Raw genomic sequence first — 18541 nt, forward strand, 5'->3', positions numbered from 1 at the left:
GCAAGGTCTAGCGAGCATAGCGGCGAGTCGAGGTAGTGGCGCCGGAAGCATCGTAGAAGCGACGGGGTGAGGAACTTCGGGGCGAACTTGAATTCCGGAAGGTGTTTAGAGGAGCGGACGGCCAACGGCTCCGGCAGTAATGGGAAACGTGACCTATTGGGCCGCAGCAGAAACACATCAGCCTCTCGTCAGATGTACGTCAGTCCGAAAAATTCCTAGTAGCGTAGGGATAACGGACACTGCGAGGTGGACTACGATAGGGCCGAGGCATAGGAGCAGGGCGGGTGTCAGGGCGTCTCAAGGAGCAGGCGCTTGGAAGACCCATGTTAGCGATTTCCTGACGAACCACGGACTGGACCAGCGATATCGTATCAGCAGTGTTGTTCTAGGACGTCTGTTGAGGTGAGGCAGTTGAGGTGAGGTGAGGAGTTGTGGCAACGTGTACCTTGGACAAACAGGCCGCTGCATTAATATTAGATTATTAGAACATGCCAATTCACTAGATGATTCTAGAGGACAGCATCTTCCTAAGCATTGCAAGACCTGCAGGCATGATTGATTGATGATTGATGTTTAATGGCGCAAGGGCATCTAAGGCCAAAGAGCGCCAGTACATGTGTTATGGACCTGCAGGCATGATGGCAAAGTTTGTACTCCACTTTTTGGCAGGACTAAGATTGTCGGACGCGCAAGTGACAAGAAAGAGCGTGAAGTAATCGAAGCTTTAGAAATCGCGAGATTAGGGCCGGATAAATGTGTTAGTGAGGCTTCCATACATTTGTACCGCAAGGAGTTGGCGTTTCTAGGCTTGACTACATGATAGCGGCATTGGCCTTTGCGGTTGGTGCGCATGCGTTCTGTTGTTGGTAGGAAAGTGGCGTTGGAGCATTAAACCAGTAGTTAGTCTGCGCCTGTGTCGTGTGGTTCTTTCTCTGTCGTGTTCTTTTTTGCGCAGTTTTTCTTTGTTCTCATAATGTCATACCAACTAGCCCCTCACCGTACGCTTCTAAGTTTCTGAAGAAGGAGAAAAAATGAATGCATCGTCCGCGGTGATTTTGATAATGTGTCCAAGCTTATCCGCCTCTGGCATGGACGTGTCGATTTTATGACAGAAGGCTAGGACGTCCTGAATGTAGGAGCCATACGACTCGGTAGCAGTTTGGGCACGCGTGGCGAGTTGTTGCTTGGCGGCTACTTGTCGACCACTCGGATTGCCAAAAACGTCGGACAACTTTTCTTTGAACAAGTCCCAGCTGGTTAGCTGTTTCTCATGCGTATAAAACCTCGTTCGCGGTGTTCCATCGAGGTAGAACACGACATTGGCCAGTATTATGGTCACCTTGCTGATGCGCTCATACATCTTCAACCGTTCTTTTACTTCAACACTATCTAGGCCGGTGAACTTGCCGGGGTCATGCGGCTGACGTAGAGCAACGTACTGGGTATGTGTAGTCGACAGTGCAGCTGCAGACGCGGTGCCTTCCACTAAAAGCATGGTCCCAGGCTGGGTGAGACGTACGCTGCGGAGCACCGTGGCGAAGATGCGTACCCCGCACGTCCACCAAAATGTCACGGGTATAAAACAACTTGTACGATGCATTTACAAGGCATAAATAAACAGCAGCTCAGAATCCCGAGAGGCTGTTGCCACTTCATTGTCTTGACCGTCGACAACATTGTCCTCTTTTCCCACCGTAACAACATGGCTGAACCCAAGCACAAGTAATGGCCGGTTTAAGGACTGTCCCTGTTCAAAATCTCCTGAGAGGCATCTTACACCCGAGAAAAATTGTGGGAAAAGGAGGACAAACGCGGGGGGGGGGGGGGGGGGGGAGAGCACGCGTGTCCCGCCGGTGGATGGATTTTCGGGCAATGAAAACAGAGCGGGGGTCAGAGGGAAGGGAAAGAGGATGCGTTACGGGTGTCTAGAAAAAGTGAGCAATAAGGTCCACAAGGTCATTGTGGTCATGATCATGTGCCTGCACCTAGTGGACAGTAATGTTCACAGGTGCAGAATGGTGAATTTCGTGTGTCTGCGCACAAATGAGCAATGTTTTCATTACTTGTTTAAGACGCTTAACTGCGCCGAGGCATGCAATATAGATGTGGGCTTCGTTGATGATAGGCAAGTTGACAAGGGTTTCTATCGCGTCCTGTATAGTGTGCAGCTTAAATTATATGGAGTCTGAAAAGTGTGTTGCATAGCTGAGAGTAGCTTGGACCTCAGAGGGTGTCGCACTTGAGAAGGCCATTTGTCATCTTTTTCAGTTAACCGCCACGTCCGTGTACATCACACAGTGCTCCGCAGGTACGGTCGTTTCAGTTGTTGCAAACAGCTGAACCCGCCAGCGGAGCTTTGTCGTCTTGTTATTGGTTAGGGATGTGCACTTCCATGATGGAAGATTGTGCGGTGCGTATTCATGCCACAATTTTCCCTGAAATAAGAATGGAGCGCCGCGACTGTCGTGTCTTTTAAGCTTTCTTGCTTCCTGTCGCTGTTCAACTAGCTTAGAAATGGTATTGAGTTCTGCGTGCTCTAATAGCGTTGGTGTTAGACAAGGAAAAGCTGTCATTGCTCTCATGCCACTTCTATTCATAACCTGACGTTTGTCCCACTGTTGAGCAGTCAATCGTGGAAACTGCGCTTGATGTATAATGTGAGGTTACAGGTTCCATCAGTGCGAGCCCCACCACTACATGGTGCAATTCTGCAAATCAGGTGAGCCGTTTCTGGTAATGTTTTCCTTATCATCTTGATCCACTTCCTGGTAGACACTGACTGGTGAATCTCCAGGCTAAGTACCCACATCTCTTCAGTCTCAGGAATTCTTCATGAGCCAATCATGAGGCGGAAGTCGCTATCGCAAACTGAATTTCTGACCGCTTTGTTGGCAGCGCATATGTATGGAGATTTATGTGTCCATACCTGGAGTCTAGTGGACTTCACGTACTCGCGTAGCACATCAGGACCTTTCTGCAGTTGTTTACAATGTATTTGAGGGTCTCTGTGAGTGCACCACAGTGTGACGTCGTGGTCATAAATGAGAAATTTTATATTGTCAACATCCTGTAGTTTATACGCTACAGGCATGAAGGCAATATTATATAATAACGGTGTCAGAGCGGAGCCCCACGGTTTGATGTGACCGAACCAAATTCCTGCCCTTCTACACGTACAGAAAATTTTCGGCGTGTTAATAACCAGTGTAGAAATTTCTTCAACTGAAACGGAAAGCCTAGTATGCCGATGTTTCGTTAAACGGTTTGACTTACCATATTGTACGCTTACGCCATGTCAGTGGCCACCACAGTGCGCACCACATGACTGTAAAATGATATGGGCAGGGCTTCATCTCCTAATATAGCTGGGCCATTTTCTGTACCTGAGTACGGCTTTATTACGATTTGCGCTGGGTAGTATTTACAGTCGTCTTCAAGCCACCACGAAAGCTCAGTAGCCAGCATTCGCTCAAGCAATTTTGAGATTGTCGGTGTCAACGAAATTGGCCGGAAAGTCAAAGCTTGTTACCGGCTTTCGTGGTTAACGTATGGGAAGCACTACGGAGAGTTTCAACTGAGGTGGGAAAGATCCATTCATTCAAACGCTATTGAAATCCTGGAGTAAACTGTCAATGGCTTCACTTCCGAAGCTCTTAAAGAGCTCATACCGGAGACGGTCATGTACAGGCGTTCAATGTTGCGTCGTTCCTTCAATTGCAGCAAGTATGTCGGCTTTTGTGAAATATATCGTAAAACCCAAACTATCATGTGAATCAAATGAAGGAGGGTTTGCCAGTGATTGCTGTTTATTAGGAATAAAGCTGACAGCTACTGGATTCGTAAAATCTTTTGGCGTAAGGTTGAGAGCCGATTGTATTCCTGACGGTGAGTCTGCATGACAACCATTGCGTTTCATGGCCCAAGATGTGCACCATAATGTTTTATTTCCTGCTTCGGAGCTTCAGTGCTCACACCAGTGGCGCCAACGGTTTCCTGACAGTTGCTTTTCATAGCGCCGAGCATGCGCAGTGATGCTGCTAGCCAAAGCGTGGGCAGTGTATTATAATACGTCACGATAAGCCAGATGTTCGTCCTGGCGGCGCTGCGCCCTAAGGTTGATATTTAGGTCAGGGGTCGCTTGATCCTCATTCACTGTCGTGGAAACCGTTGAGCCGTGCAAGATTGTTTACAAGGTGTCGATGACCGTCATTGCATCAAATGTATTTGCTCTGTCATCTTCGTGGACCTTGCCCCAATCAGTTACCCTTTTTTTGCGACGAAGTGTATTTGTGTATTAGTATGCACGCCAATCAATACAGGTGAGTGGTCTCTACCGCATGCGTATTGCTCAGCCGCCCAAGTAGCAGATCGACAACCAAGCCGCCAAATGACGTACGCTGCGTGAGATCTAGTTGCCGTGATGGTTGTTGCGCCTGGATAATTCAGAAGTCAAAGTTTGAATACTTGAAGACTTAGTCGACCTGGATGCCTGTTTTTGAGTCATATTCATTGCCCCACATGGTGTGCGTGGCATTAACATCACATCCAACCAAAATCAGAATCCCTGGATATACGGAAATAACGTGGTGCAACCAACGAAGACTGGGGCGTGTGCTGCGTGGTCTCCCGTAAAACTAGAAAACTAATAATGATTTTTTTTCTCCGGACCGGTTAAAACCACAACCACTCATTATGGATGTGTGCATCATTTAACAAGGTTGATTGGTGTTTCATGAATGTCTGAATTGATGTATACGGCAGCCTTTCTAGGTTTTTCTCTCTAGGAAGGTCCCTGCTTATCTGGAATGGAAGGGGTATGGTAACCATTGAAATGTGGGATTGCACAGAGTTTATTCGATTCCTGTAGAAACAACGGCCTCACATGATCTTTGCCGAACTGCATTTTGGACTTTAGGTTTCCTAATTTGCAAGACAGACAAACAGACAGCGCAAGAAGCCACATGGTCGAATCGGTAGTGGCTTCCTTTTGCACTGGCAACAACCACAAAATAGGCGTGGCACTTGCAGGTGGAAACGTCGCTGCGAGTTCCTTCCGGTGGGTAGATATCCGTGCTTTCCTTTCGCGCAACAGCTCTAACTGCCGGGACAGCAGCACTATCTGTGTCTCCAAGTTAAGAGTGCCTTGCTGTTCATCTATCTCGGCCTTATCGAGTGTGTTCCCAGGAGAACGACAAACTGATTTGCTTCTTTTGAAATATTCAGCACCTTAGGATGGGCCTGGCTGAGTGGTTATCTTTGGCTCTGTCTGAGTATCTTCTGCCGGTGTTTTTTTTCCTGGAAGCAATTGTAAAGCAAGACGGGCTCCATCACTGTGTCCCGTGTAGCGCTGCGTATACGTGCACGAGCAGAGGTACACCACTTGGTTGGGCACGTCAGGGACGTGACGTCATGCTCATCTGACTTGAAAAGTCCGCATCGATAGCAGGTGCTTTTCCTCCGCTGTCATTCGATCTGGGTCAGGAGGCGTTGCCGGAAAATAATTTTTCTAGTATCCTAATTTATATCATCCTTAGCACGTGGCACGTGGCATATACTACTTTGGGCGCACTGCCCAGTCATTGTAATAGACCTTTACGGGTAATGCCAGCGGACCACCTATGGTGAAAAGTAAGTTTCGGCGTAAGCGAGATGACGAACAGCGATTACATTATGGGAACCAGATTGCAGTTTCTGAATAATTTGCACGGGGGAGTCGTTTGGATCCAGGCCATCAATGGCACATCGCTGCACGTTACGACCTGAGGAAAAGTATGCCTGCACTGCCACCCCCCATATTTTTCAGTTGTCACTGGTATTTTTTCTATATGTCATATATTTTGCGCCTCATCCAGAGAGGCAAGGTGGCCTGTTGCAGAGATTTATGCAGGACGAACCCTTGACAGACACAAGTGCAAATACACTGTTCATTAACATGCTGAATTGCTCGTATGTGGATGGAAATAATATCCAGACCTAAGGGTTGGCCTCATGTGAACACGGAAAGATTGTCCAGAAGAAGGAGTGGGATAAGAAATGGTAGCGGCTAGAGGAGCGGCCCTTAGCTTCGACAGCATCACTGCAGCAGCATCAGGTGTCTCGTGAGTCCGATGACTTGTCCGGCTGTATAGCAGGATCGCTTGCCTTAACTCACGTGCAAAAGCCATTCCTCTGTCTATGACGAGGGTTTATGAGACATCATGTCGTAGCCGGATGCTCTAGAAGAATTTCACCGCTTAGACCGCACTACCTAGCGGCTGTATTCTTTTTTTTTTTTTTTTGGACAGCGGCTAAGTTAGTCGGTAGCCACGATGATCCACTTATATCTGGATGTTGGCGTTGTAATTGGTCCCATAAATTATTTCCCGTCTACTAGAACGTTCGGCAAGGAGTTTTGATTGGTTGTAGCCTTCCCGCTCGGCTTGCAGTGGTGTCTTGCGTCACTGACAGTCTCAATATCTCTTGACGTTATGGACCACAATGGCTCTCAGAAGCGGGAAGAAATACATCACATGAATCATCGTGAGCCGATGTGAGAAATCGAGGTACAATGTCATTCAATTATGATGAAGGGAGTGCAACTCCTCTCGCCGCATTTTCAAGGCACTACCAGGAGGTAGTCGGCATGGATTGGCGAGAAGTTGTGGAACATGAGGCGATGAGGCGCTTATTATTCATCGATAAATGTCTTCGCCCCATACGTCTTGCGGTGCCCTTCGAAAGGGGTACGGGAGTGGAAGTCGTAGTTGGAGTGATTCCGTGAGGACTTCGAAAATTCTCCGACGATTGCGATACTCCCTAATGCGAAATTTGAGCCCAGTTCTACGTCTGTTTTCATTTCGTGTGTGAATACTTGGTATTATAATTACATAGGCTCATGGTTTATGTTAGGAAGAGAACGCTGATAGTAGCGCTCTTTGTTTCCATACAGACGACACGCGCTACTCTGGCGCCATAACGTTGCCATCGTCGCCGCACAGCACCTCTGGCGGGGCACTGAGCTTTTCTTCTCACGCTTTCACTCTGACAAGGACGACAGCGGCCATTCGTCGTGGGGAAATTGTGCCAGAAGTGTCATCGGCGACAACACGCAAGGAAACGCTACATCGAGCCTTACTCGTAACCGCTCGCCATTGTCCCCTTGCGGGAGCAGTGATCCCCGTCACACACTAGTACCGCGGACTGACATCAGCAGCTGATGCCGCGGACGAGTGTAGCCATTCCCCCCTCGCGCCACCCTGGCCCCCTCGGAAGCGCAGACAAGATCGCCCATGCCGTAGCGGAACTCCTCAAAGCTCGCAAGTCAGCGCATGCGCAGACCATCTCCCTTCCGCTCCTCCTCCGCTTTCCGCGTCATGCTTTCACTGTGACCTCCTCCTGCACTTTCCTCCTTGTGCGCTCTTCTGTAATCTGCCGCTGCGCTCAGCGTTCACTTTCATCTTTTGCTGAGCTTGCTTGCTCGGTTACGCCGATGTATAGCGCCGAGGTAAGCCGAGGCACGCCGACGCCCAACGCAGGAACGCCACCTAAGAGTTCTGCCGTAAAATCTATGTGAACTCAAATTCTTGCAATCTGGAGCGCCAGCGTACTACGCGTCCTGAAGTGTAGGGTTTGACGAAAACTCGTCTGGCGAGGAAAGGGCATGGCTAAATAAACGTACACTCGCCAACTGAAAAAATTGAAAACACAGATTGACGTTTCGGCGCCCAATACGGGTGCCTTGTTCACCTTTTTTTTCGGCGCCCAATACGGGTGCCTTGTTTACAATGAACGAATGCATGGTGGTCTTTATTATATACGCGTGGGAAGACGTAATGCGCTTGCGTACAACTCAGGGAGGGGTCCCCGTGTCCGGTTTATCGTGTTAGTAGTAGATTGTATGCAGAATGTTTCAAGGAGCAAACGGGATGATAATTTTTTCTCTCTTTTGATGATAGAAGCCGAATTCCAGTTAATATTGTGTCCAGCCTTTTCGTGATGCTCTGCCAGGGCGCTGGAGACCGTGTGTCCTTTGGCTAGATCATTGCGATGCTGCTGTAGCCTTCTTTTTACAGTTCCCCGTCTCGCCTACGTAGCTCGCATGGCAGTCCTGGCAAGGAATTTTGTAGATGATACCCGGAAATTTTTCTTTTCCGAGGCTGTCTTTCACTCGGACGAGTTGTTGTTTTAGCTTGCTTGAAGGGACGTGGCAGATATGCGCATCATAATCTTTGAAAATTCTTGATATTGACTCGCTCACGCCTCGTGCATAGGGGAGAGACGCCCGTTTTCTTGTTGTCATCGGCCTTACAGCGGGTTCAGCTGCATGCTTTTCTTCAGTCTTTATAATCTGGCGGGGGCAGCCATTGCTGACCAAATCCTGCGTCACTTTCTTCAACTCAGCTCTGCGTGCGTCAGTAGGAGAGCACAATCGGAATGCACGGGTGAACAATGTGGAGGCAACAGATCGTTTTTGTCCAAGTGGATGGGCCGAATAAAAGTGCAGATATTTCCCTGTGTGGGTAGGCTTTCGGTAAACACTTGTGGAAAGGCCGGATCCACTGCGCATGACTTTAACGTCAAGGAAGGCCAAGCGACCATTAACTTCTTCAACGGTGAATTCTATTGTGCTTTGGAAAGAGTTCAGGTGCTGTAGAAAAGGTACGACGTTTTCGCGGCGGATAATAGAAAAACAGTCGTCGACATACCGCAGGAACAATATTGGGGTGGGCTGAAACGTCGTGAAGGCTTTATCTTCGAGGGCTTCCAAAGCAATGTTGGCACAAGACACTGACACCGATGCTTCCATTGCCGTTCCAAACACCTGCCTGTAAAATGATCCATTAAATGAAAAATATGTGTTGCGTAAGCAAAAATCCAAGAGGCGGCACACGTTGTCGACATCGAATGGGGTGCGCAAAGGCAGAGATATGTCGTTTTGTAATGCTGTTCGGCAGCAGTCAACCGCATAATTCACACGTATGCGTGTGAACATAGACTTAACATCAAAAGGGAACCATGACGTCTTCGCTCCCTAAAGTCACGTTCCTGACGTTGTCGACAAAATCAGCGGAGTCCTTTACGTACGTCGGCGTTCGTCCAACGAGGGCTCGCAGCACACCATGAAGATAGGCAGAGAGACGATGCAACGGAGAGCGAGTGTAGTCTACTATAGGCCGCAGCGGGACATTAGGTTTGTGAACCTTGGGCAGGCCGTATATTGCAGGAGCTGAGCCGTTGTGGCACAGCAGCTGGTTATACAGATGCTTCTTTTCGGGAGGCACAAACTTGAAAACGTCAGTCAGTAGCTTCTGAAGTTCTGACTGACGTGAACAAGTTCTGATTGAAGTGAACAGGGCACCCGTATTGGGCGCCGAAACGTCAATCTGTGTTTTCAATTTTTTCAGTTGGCGAGTGTACGTTTATTCAGCCACTACGCGTCCTGAAAGTTCTTTAAAACTTCGTAGCCAACACATTGCATGATCGTCACTTGCGACTTTGAAGGGCCTGTCATGTAGGTAAGGGTAAGATTCCCCCTTGGTCCAAATAGGTGCAATACAATCTGGTTCCGTTGTAGAAACTGGCTTCTGCTTTCGATAGCCAGTGGCTAGCGCAGCCTATGAACTTTTTAGATCAGCGTTTCTTTAGGACTATCACGGTGCCGAGGCGTACACGGCTTGCGCTGGAGTGCACATCGGTATCTGCATCTTCGTCGAATGGTGCAAGTGCTGGCGGCGACTGCAGGTGCCGTTTGAGCTCTTGAAATGCTGCTACCTGCAGCGCTTTACGCTCGAACTCCAGGTCTGACTCCGTGAAATTAGTCAGCAGCTCGGCTATGCGTGATAAATCTTTGAGAGAACGCCTATAATAAGCGCACAGACCAAGAAATTTACGTAGTGCCTTCTTGTCAGCGGGTGGCGCAAAGTTGGTGCTGGGAGGTATCTTATGAGCATCAGGAGGAACTCCAGACTTGCTGATGACGTGGCCTAGGGACAGCAGTTCCTCACACGCTAAACCGCACGTTCCTGGTCTTTGGGTGAGTTCGAACGACTTTATCACTTGCAGGACAGTTCCAAGTCGCCTCAAGCGTCGTCGAAATATGCCGGAGAAACGACGTCATCCAAATAAACCAAACATGTCTGCAGTTTTCGGCCCGCCAGAACTGTGACCATCACGCGCATGTGTCCTCTCTATCAAGCGATCACTTCGGTTTCAATATCGATACAGTCAGCTTAAGGTTATGGAGTTGGTTTTGCTGTTGCTGTGTTGCTCAGTTTATGCGAGTACAGCAAAACAAAGGGCGATTTCACACGATGCTGTATCCGCCAATGACTGGAAGTGAAGGACGCGGGTCGGTTCCGCGAAAAGGGGACGCGGGAGACGCCCACGCGTGCGATGAAGTGCGGCTCAGTGCTTGTGCCGTAAAGGAGCCGTCAAGTCTGCACCCTCGCTCGGAAGAAAAAGGAATGCGGTTCGACTTGAATGGGATCGTTCGGGAAGACGGGCGTACAGTAAAAGGTAGGGGTGCGCTTGAGGTCACCGCCACCGCTAACGCCCACGAGCTCCCCACATGTCCCGTTGAACTTCCCAGTCACGACTGAGTTTTTTTTACGGGCCTCTCCTCCGGACGGGGAGGCGTTGTCACGGAAAGTAGGCGACGCGATACATGCCCATCCAATTTCTCTGTCATTGTTTGGCTTCCACGCGCACCTTTGGTGAGTGCCTTGTGAAGATGGCGGCATTTTTATGACCACTTAGCCGGCTATGACCGATGGATGCTTTTGTGTGAAACCGCCATCGGATCCCAATTACGGTGTTTAGAGCCTTCAAGCGAATCAGCCCACAGCTGCACGGGCGGCAGGGCAGCCCACTGTCTGGCAGACATGCCGTCAATAAGCCGTGGTTACGTGGAAGCATTCTCGAAGCTTGCGTGGCGGCTTCTTGCAGGAGAAAAGGAAACGACATGGGCAACTTATAGTTACATTTGCGAGCTTGAGCCAGGCCTCCAGTAGAGGAAGACATCAAGGCCGATACTCGGAGCCTAACGCAGGAGAGAGGGTCGTGAGAGGTGTCTTTGAGCAAGCTTATGATCTTGCTTGTTGTAAAGTGTGCCACTGTTTCCACCAATTCCATGTGCGTCACGAAGGTTGTTGCGCTATTGGTTGTACTGGTGTGAACCCGCCTGTGTGATTGGTTCGTTTGTGACACTTTTGTGCAACTGAGGATTTAAAAAGTAATGTTTAGGTACTGTGGAGAGAGCGGAGGTTGGGGCTTGGACCCGGAATGGCACCACGGCGTTTGATTAAAGCGTCTCTTTACCGTACAACGGCTTTTCCTTCGTGCTGCCACCGTGCACTCGATTCATCGAGGGGCGCCGACTTGGGACCTCAAACACCTTCCCTACTTGACTAGTATTGAAGCTAGCAGAGGATGAATTGGAAAATAAATGAAGTTATACTATAAGCACAGTTGATCGGAAATAGGCGAACCCACTACGCTGCTTTAATTGCGAGTGTCATTACTATCACAAAATTTCAATGCTTTATTTGGCAACGTTACTTGACCCCCACCATAACCAAAATGAAAGTGTACATATATTCCGGTAGTTATCACCACCACCTTTATGTGCACCAGGCAGTTTTTTACACCATGCAGAATTTGCCGATACATACGCCAGCTAGTCACAAATTAGTATTGGGACAAATATAGGGCAGTGCGTACCTATAGTTTCGAAATTGAAGCTCATATATAATACAACAAGGACGTTGACACAGAATGCAGTAATTTATTCTGATTGCTTATGCCTGTAATCAAACGTAGTCAGACATATAAGAAACACCGTTCTTAAGGAAAATTGACGCTATACTAATGGCTCACAAATGAAATACTTTTACGATTAAAATAAGATTATCATTGATGTGAAACGCCGACAAAGAAATGATAATGAGTATTATTTACGTCAGTTTTACTGGTACGAAATCAATCTGCTTCATATATGAGAATAAAAAAATGGAATATTACCCTGCTATGATTCATCAAGCTAATGGAAATAGAAAAATAAGTTAGAAAATCAGAAAAGAAGTGGTAGGAAAATTCAGATCTCCGCGCGTTCTACCCGATGTCATGCATGAAGAGTTAGTAAATAACTCCCGTACACATTTTGCTAGTGTAGATGCATGTCTTGCTCATAAGTTTGAGGAATCAGAACGGCAAGCTAGGCCAGTTGGTTGGGATTCATGGTAAGGTTTGTAACAGCGCAGGAATGTTGCTCAGAAATGTGGTTTTCTCATTCGTATGAAAACTCTTTTCTAGCTTGTGCCACTGAATTAAAAGATCTAACCATTGTTTCGAGCATATTGTTGAACAAAGCAGTTGTATCATATAGCATCACGACGCGCATGATAAAAGTTAACAATGCTATGTCGTGCCCTCTTTTACGTTGTATTTTAAATCAATCACTGGAAAAAAAATAATATATACTCCTTGCTTAAGGCCAGCCAAAGTAGTGCCAATGTTTAATTTTGAAGTTCACCCGAGGGCACCCATATAGCTATAGACAATTTCTAGCGTCAGCGTTAATGGGACAATATTTGTAATTTGGAAGCATACATTCTTGTATTGATGTCAAATACAATGCCCTCAGCAGCATGGGCTCCGTACACATTTTTCAACAGCATCTGCAGTGTTATTCACCCGTGTAGTCGCTTTTATTATTTTTGGTGACCGCATTTCAGCGACTCACAAGTGGTAAATGTTATCGCCGAGCACGTCTTGTGCTCAGCTAACTTTATCTGTAACTGAAGCTTCTGGAATGGTATCGCTGCTTCTATCTGCTGCCTCTGTTATCACTGAGACTTGTTTAATGAGATCACTTGCGCGACGCGAATGCTAGTGTAGATATTAGAGCTCAAGCAAGTGGCAGGGGTTACACTGGGATCATCTGCCTGGAGTTGGGAATGGCCGAGGCGTCTCATCCGGATTCAATAATCGGCGCATGTCCTCCTCACTACCGTCCTGCGCCAGTGTAATTTGCTTCTAGAGCGCAGCTCTTAGGCGACCGTGCCTTCGTTGAGCGACAGCGTGCCTCGGCCTACCTCGGCGTTGTACTTCTGCGTAACGGCACGAACAAGCACAGCGAAAGTTGAAAGCGAACGCCGAGCGCAGCCGTAGATGAAAGAAGAGCGCGAGGAGGAGAGTGGAGCAGGTGGCTGTACCGAAAACATGAGGCGGAAAGTCGAGGAGGAGCGGAGGGTAAACGTTCGTCGTATGCTCTAGAGCGTACTAGAATACAGTTGAGTGGGACGGACGGCTGGGGCGGCGCATGCTTTCCAGTGAGACGCGCGAAGACGAAAAATACTGGGGCGGTGCTGCAATCCGAGTGGATTGGGCCGTATGAAGGTCGTGCCATTGGAAACTGCTGTCGATACTTCTCGGAAGGGTCATTCGTACTATTACGCGCGCCGGTATATGCATTCAGGCAGCTCAAACGTTGTTTATTACTATGATATGACATGTATTTATGCCTTAGGAATAGATGCCTCTCTTTCTCTTCTTTATTTCATCTTATTTTTTTAATGTCGCTCGGTGATTCCACGTGCATTGCGGCCGCAGTGTTGGCTTTCATTGTACTATGGTACTGTAGGGTTCCCTTTGGGGAACAAATATTTTCGTCGATCTTCAAGAAGCGTGTATATTTTGTCTGTATTTTTGCGCATATAGTTTTCCGTAAGCAGGTCTTGCGAAACGTAGAGAGCTAAATATATCTGACTTCCTGCCCCTTGCCGCTTCAAACAAATAAACACATCTTCCCCATCCGGCATCCTGGCTCAGATTTACGGAAAGTATTCTTATATAAAAATCAACATAAAACTGCAGCGCAACATTTCATTCATGTTTCCGTTTTCCTCGCCCAAGAGAACACAGAGTAATTGGTACGGGTTCTTTGTTAGTGGTCGGGCCTCGGGCGCCGAGAACAATTTTAGGTAGCCAATTCATAAGCTAACCTTTGGCCCGTACGCAAGGTGAACATTTTTGTCCAGTCTGTGTCATCATCATCCCTCATGACACCTTTATTTCCCTGTTCCCGGCTCCCTGTGCAGAGTAGCAGGCTAGAGCGCTTTAGCACAGGCCGACCTCTCTCCCTTCTTTCAAATAAACTATCTCTCTCTTTTGTCCAGTCTAGGCTTAACAGCAACAAAAAGAGAAACAAGAAAGCTTCGCGGTAGCCTAATAAGCGGTTACGTTGCGGATATGACGTTGGACTGCTAAACTGGCGCTCACGGGTTCAAAGCAGGTCGCTAAATTTGATGGGAACGATGTGGAAAAACTCTCGTGTACTTCTGTTTAGGTGCACGTTAAGAAACCCCTAGTGGTGAGAGCTTAACAGGGCGCCTCATAACCATAGCGCCGGACGTAAAACGCCAGAATTTGTTCCATTAAAAAAAAAAAGAAGGTACCTGCATCCTTTGGCTTTTTTCTAGAGGTGTACACGAACGAAATTATTCTCGAGTCTGATTTCCGAAAAAGCCATGTTACGCTTATATTTCATACCTAAATGTAATGCCCTTCCCAACTTTACATCCGCTAAAGTAAGCAGCTTCTTTATTATAAATGGCTGCGTTCAGTTATCCGGTGCAGTATCACAGGGACAATAATGAAGCAATTAAAATAACGGCATGCCCCACGTAACATAGAGATGTTTGTAGATCTGCTGTGTTCGTTGAGGAAGGTAAGTGTGGTACTGCATTGGGCACCCAGATTTGATCGGTCGCAGACATGGTGATACTGTCAAAAAACATGTTTTCCTTGCCTCAATCTACTTAGAAGCGTTACCGGCTGGCCCAAAACATGGCGTTTATATTGAATGACAGCTGCCAACTTCTTCAGCAGAACTGATTAGCACCCGTGCGTTAATTCTCTCAGCAAAAGGTGCGCCTCCGCGCAACAGCCACGACTCTCCAGCAGCACAATCATTTGGAGTAAGCATCGGCCCCGTGCCTTCGAGAATTTAGAAGTGCTGTTATGCGTTGCATTCGAACAGAACCGGCTATTTTATCATTTTTAATAGTGAAGTCTGAAGCTGAATACGGTCTGAATAGCACGCACCATTCGATTAGACTACATATGTCTACTTGTACTTCATTTCGCCTGCTGGCACGTTGAAGGATATCACCAGACAAGCCACGGAGATTACATTGGTAAAGACTTCCCGTTCTCCCCGATCAAGCCTGCGTACATATGCAATATATCTTCCCTAACACTGTTGTTCAGATTAACCTCTAATAATTACCTTGGTTCCTTTTCCCGGAAAGTCGATTGGTTCACCTGGGGCAGGTGCAACTTTTAAAGGAAACACCCTTTTTCTCTCGGGAGTTTTCACTTTTTCAATCAGCGCATTTAAAAAGTTGCTAATTTTTCGGTTACCAGTATGTCGTGATATGCATGTTAATATTCTTAACGCAAGGAAACGCACGACATGAGAGAGGGCACACAAAAGGCACACAAATGAAAAAATAACCAAGTACAAAATATTCCATGCTCACTCATGCGAAACTGGTGTCATATGTATTTACTTAATTGTTGTTCACGGAAGTGCACACCTATCCGCCGTTTACATGGACGTGATCGAATTAACATTGTACGTGGGTGGCGGTCATCAAGATGATATATACATTTCGAAGGCCGAAATTCCTTTGACGCCGGTGTATTGAGCACTCTGTATTTCACAATCCTAAAAAATATTTAGCTCTGCTGCGTTGAATCCAGTACTTGGACTATAATACATATTTATATATATCACGTAATAATATTGCGAGAGCGAGCACTCTGAATAATTACGAAGTCTAGCCAATGCTATCCCCTAAACAACTCATTGCTAAGTTAAAGGTTTCGACATTTGACTCTTTCGTCAATTGAAATCACTTTTGGTCGTAGCCTCTTTTACGTATCTTGTGCACTGATTTCATGTCTCAATATTTAAGTCCTCAGGTCATGGCACCAGACGTGCTACATCTTGGAACTTTGCCCAAGGCAGTTTCATGGAGCCATACTTTCGAATAAATGTGTGTAGTAAATACATATTGAAAAGCATTTGTGTGCATTGCCCTTCAAAGTTATTTAGTCGTGCTGCTATATAATTTGGGCCAAATCAACTTGAGAACGTTGACAAAAAAAAGTAAGAAAGCTTGGTAACGGTTGAATAAAACATAATGTCCTTACTGACATAAATTGAAGACAGAGGCGCTCGAAATACGCTCCTCCGTACACCTACTTTGCACTTGTGAAAGGGCAACATAAAGAAAATATATGTGAAGATCCTGACACAATGAAGATGCATAACAGAAAAGCAGCAAACATTCACAAAGCCTAGAGTAGAGGCATGTGGTTTTTAAAAAGTCAACTAAGCCCTCGATTGCCTGACAGCTGGGTCTACTCACGCCAAACGTGCAGTAAAACTTCCTCTGAAAACGGTTGCTGTCAGGCTGGCAAGACAATCTATCAACCCCAGTCACACTTCCATGTGCTGAGGCCAGTGACATAGCACATGTTTTACATACTTACGTATATGGCACATCTCGGAGTCTGGAGATTCTATGAGTCACATGAGGCGTGCGTAACCACGCATAAACGCCACTGCCAGCCTGAGTCTGCGCAAGAGGCTGGCACAGATACGTGAAATTTTTTACTGAAGCCTATAGTTTATTTTGGGGTCCAGTCTGTGGAGGAGTGTTGATTTCTTCAATGGTCTCAGCTCTTTTCTGTAGCGTTTTGTATAGCGCTTGGCTGCAGGTAAAGGGCATCCGCTCATGAAAATGTAATCGCAAGAGGTGACTCTGAGTCTCCGAAAGACTTCTTCACTTCGGCATTGCCATGTTCGTTGCCATGTGTACCGCAGTCACTGGAAATCCATTGAAATGCCATGCGGTGGTAGTTTTCTTCGTCTAGAGTGTGCAGCTCGACAGCGTCGAGAGCTAACATTATCTAGGGACTTTCTTTCATTACATCCTTAAATTGCTGCAGAATTGACTTGTCATTGGTACCGACTTGAGGAGGTTGTCGCTAATGTGGAGAACTGCCGCTGTAATTGCCACTAGTTCCATGGATGCCGATGTCTTGTTATACAGAAGAGCCATATTATAATTTTTCCTGTTGTTGTTTACACTGGATAGTTCTATTGTCCAAGAAGGATGACCAATGTAATGTTTTAAGTCAACTTTGTGGCAATGTAGGCGCAATAGGAGCAGCAAAGCACCATTCAGGTACACGTGCATTTGGTTTTAAAAATAATTCTAAGGTTTTGCGTCGCAATACAAAGATATCATTACAAGGCATGCCGTTGTGCAGGACTCATGGATTAATTGTGCTTGTATTTTATCCACGGCGTGGTGATAGTGAGCACGTCTAGCAATAGTTATTGAACAATTTGCTGTTCGACTTCAAAGAGGCACAATAATAGGTTCTCACCTACCAAACATTATCAACGTCACTGAAACCTACTAAACAACACCAAGAGCAGCCAGACGCTTGATATTAGCGCCTCCTCTGCAATTACAGGAAGCGGACCGAAGGCCATTTTTTATTATAGGCCATATGGCGAACTCCATAGCAGACGCAGAAACACTCATGACGAAAGGCGCCAACTCACTCGAGGTGGACGTTCGGTTCTCAAACAACGGCACAGCGAGCCGCGTCTACCACGGATTTCCCTGTGACTGCTTGCGCAAGTGCGATGGCGAGACACCCTTCACGGACTATTTGGACTACATCCGCAGTGTGACCAGCGTTGGTGAGCGTGGCTTTCAAACATTGCTGCCTTGGGCCGTAGATGTCAGTTGTTACATCTGACGTTATGAAAAAAAAAAGCGCTTTCCTTTGACATTCCTGCACTCCCGTAAACTGTTTCACGGAATAAATTAAAGCATAAGCCTTATAATAAGACATTTAAACACTTGTTTACCTCTTTATGTTTCATACAACTAACTTTATTCACGACAGCGCTTGTACTTTAGAAGCGGTCCCGTGCACATAAAGAACATGGTGAAGACACTTCTTAAATTTTTCACAGCATTCGTACAGAAAACAGGCTGGCAACTGTAATGCATTTAATTTCATTTTATTACGTCAAAAACCCAATAAAGCACTGCATAGGGGTGAGTACACAAACTCATCATACATTGGTTAGGAATAACAAAATATGAGTGAATTCTTAAATAGATAAACATGAAATCGAAGGTTCGACGGAAGCCTGTCGGTCGTTTTATTGCTTCATTGCATGAACATGAACCACATAGTTATATAAGTTCAGATAGTGCATACGTGAACAGCACAAATGTTAAACGTGAAAAAACAAATCCTTCAGTTGTTTATTGTCAAAGATGGTGCATTATTTTTTACCTGAATTTAGTTACACAGCAACGGCACATTTGTTGTAGGGGTGAATCCAGATAACAACAGGCAGTCCTGCTGTTCCTCCTTGAATTTGATAAGGTTTAGTCTTCGGGCAGGTATCGAAGATTTAGGTTTCGAACCCTGGACTACCATTCTGGGCCTCCATGAAACAAAAAAT

General features: G+C 46.7%; 1 protein-coding gene across 1 annotated transcript in view; it reads left to right on the top strand.

Annotated features, from left to right (window-relative positions):
- Positions 1–18541, top strand: part of LOC126526664 (dermonecrotic toxin SPH-like) — a 122964-nt gene that overhangs the window by 48254 nt on the left and 56169 nt on the right. The window contains exon 3 of the mRNA XM_050174529.3: positions 17530–17761. Within this exon, the coding sequence (XP_050030486.1) occupies positions 17530–17761 (232 nt within the window). The remainder of the gene's footprint in view (positions 1–17529; positions 17762–18541) is intronic.

The sequence above is a fragment of the Dermacentor andersoni genome, chromosome 8 (genome assembly GCF_023375885.2).
Source record: "Dermacentor andersoni chromosome 8, qqDerAnde1_hic_scaffold, whole genome shotgun sequence".
In the NCBI taxonomy this organism is placed as follows: domain Eukaryota; kingdom Metazoa; phylum Arthropoda; class Arachnida; order Ixodida; family Ixodidae; genus Dermacentor; species Dermacentor andersoni.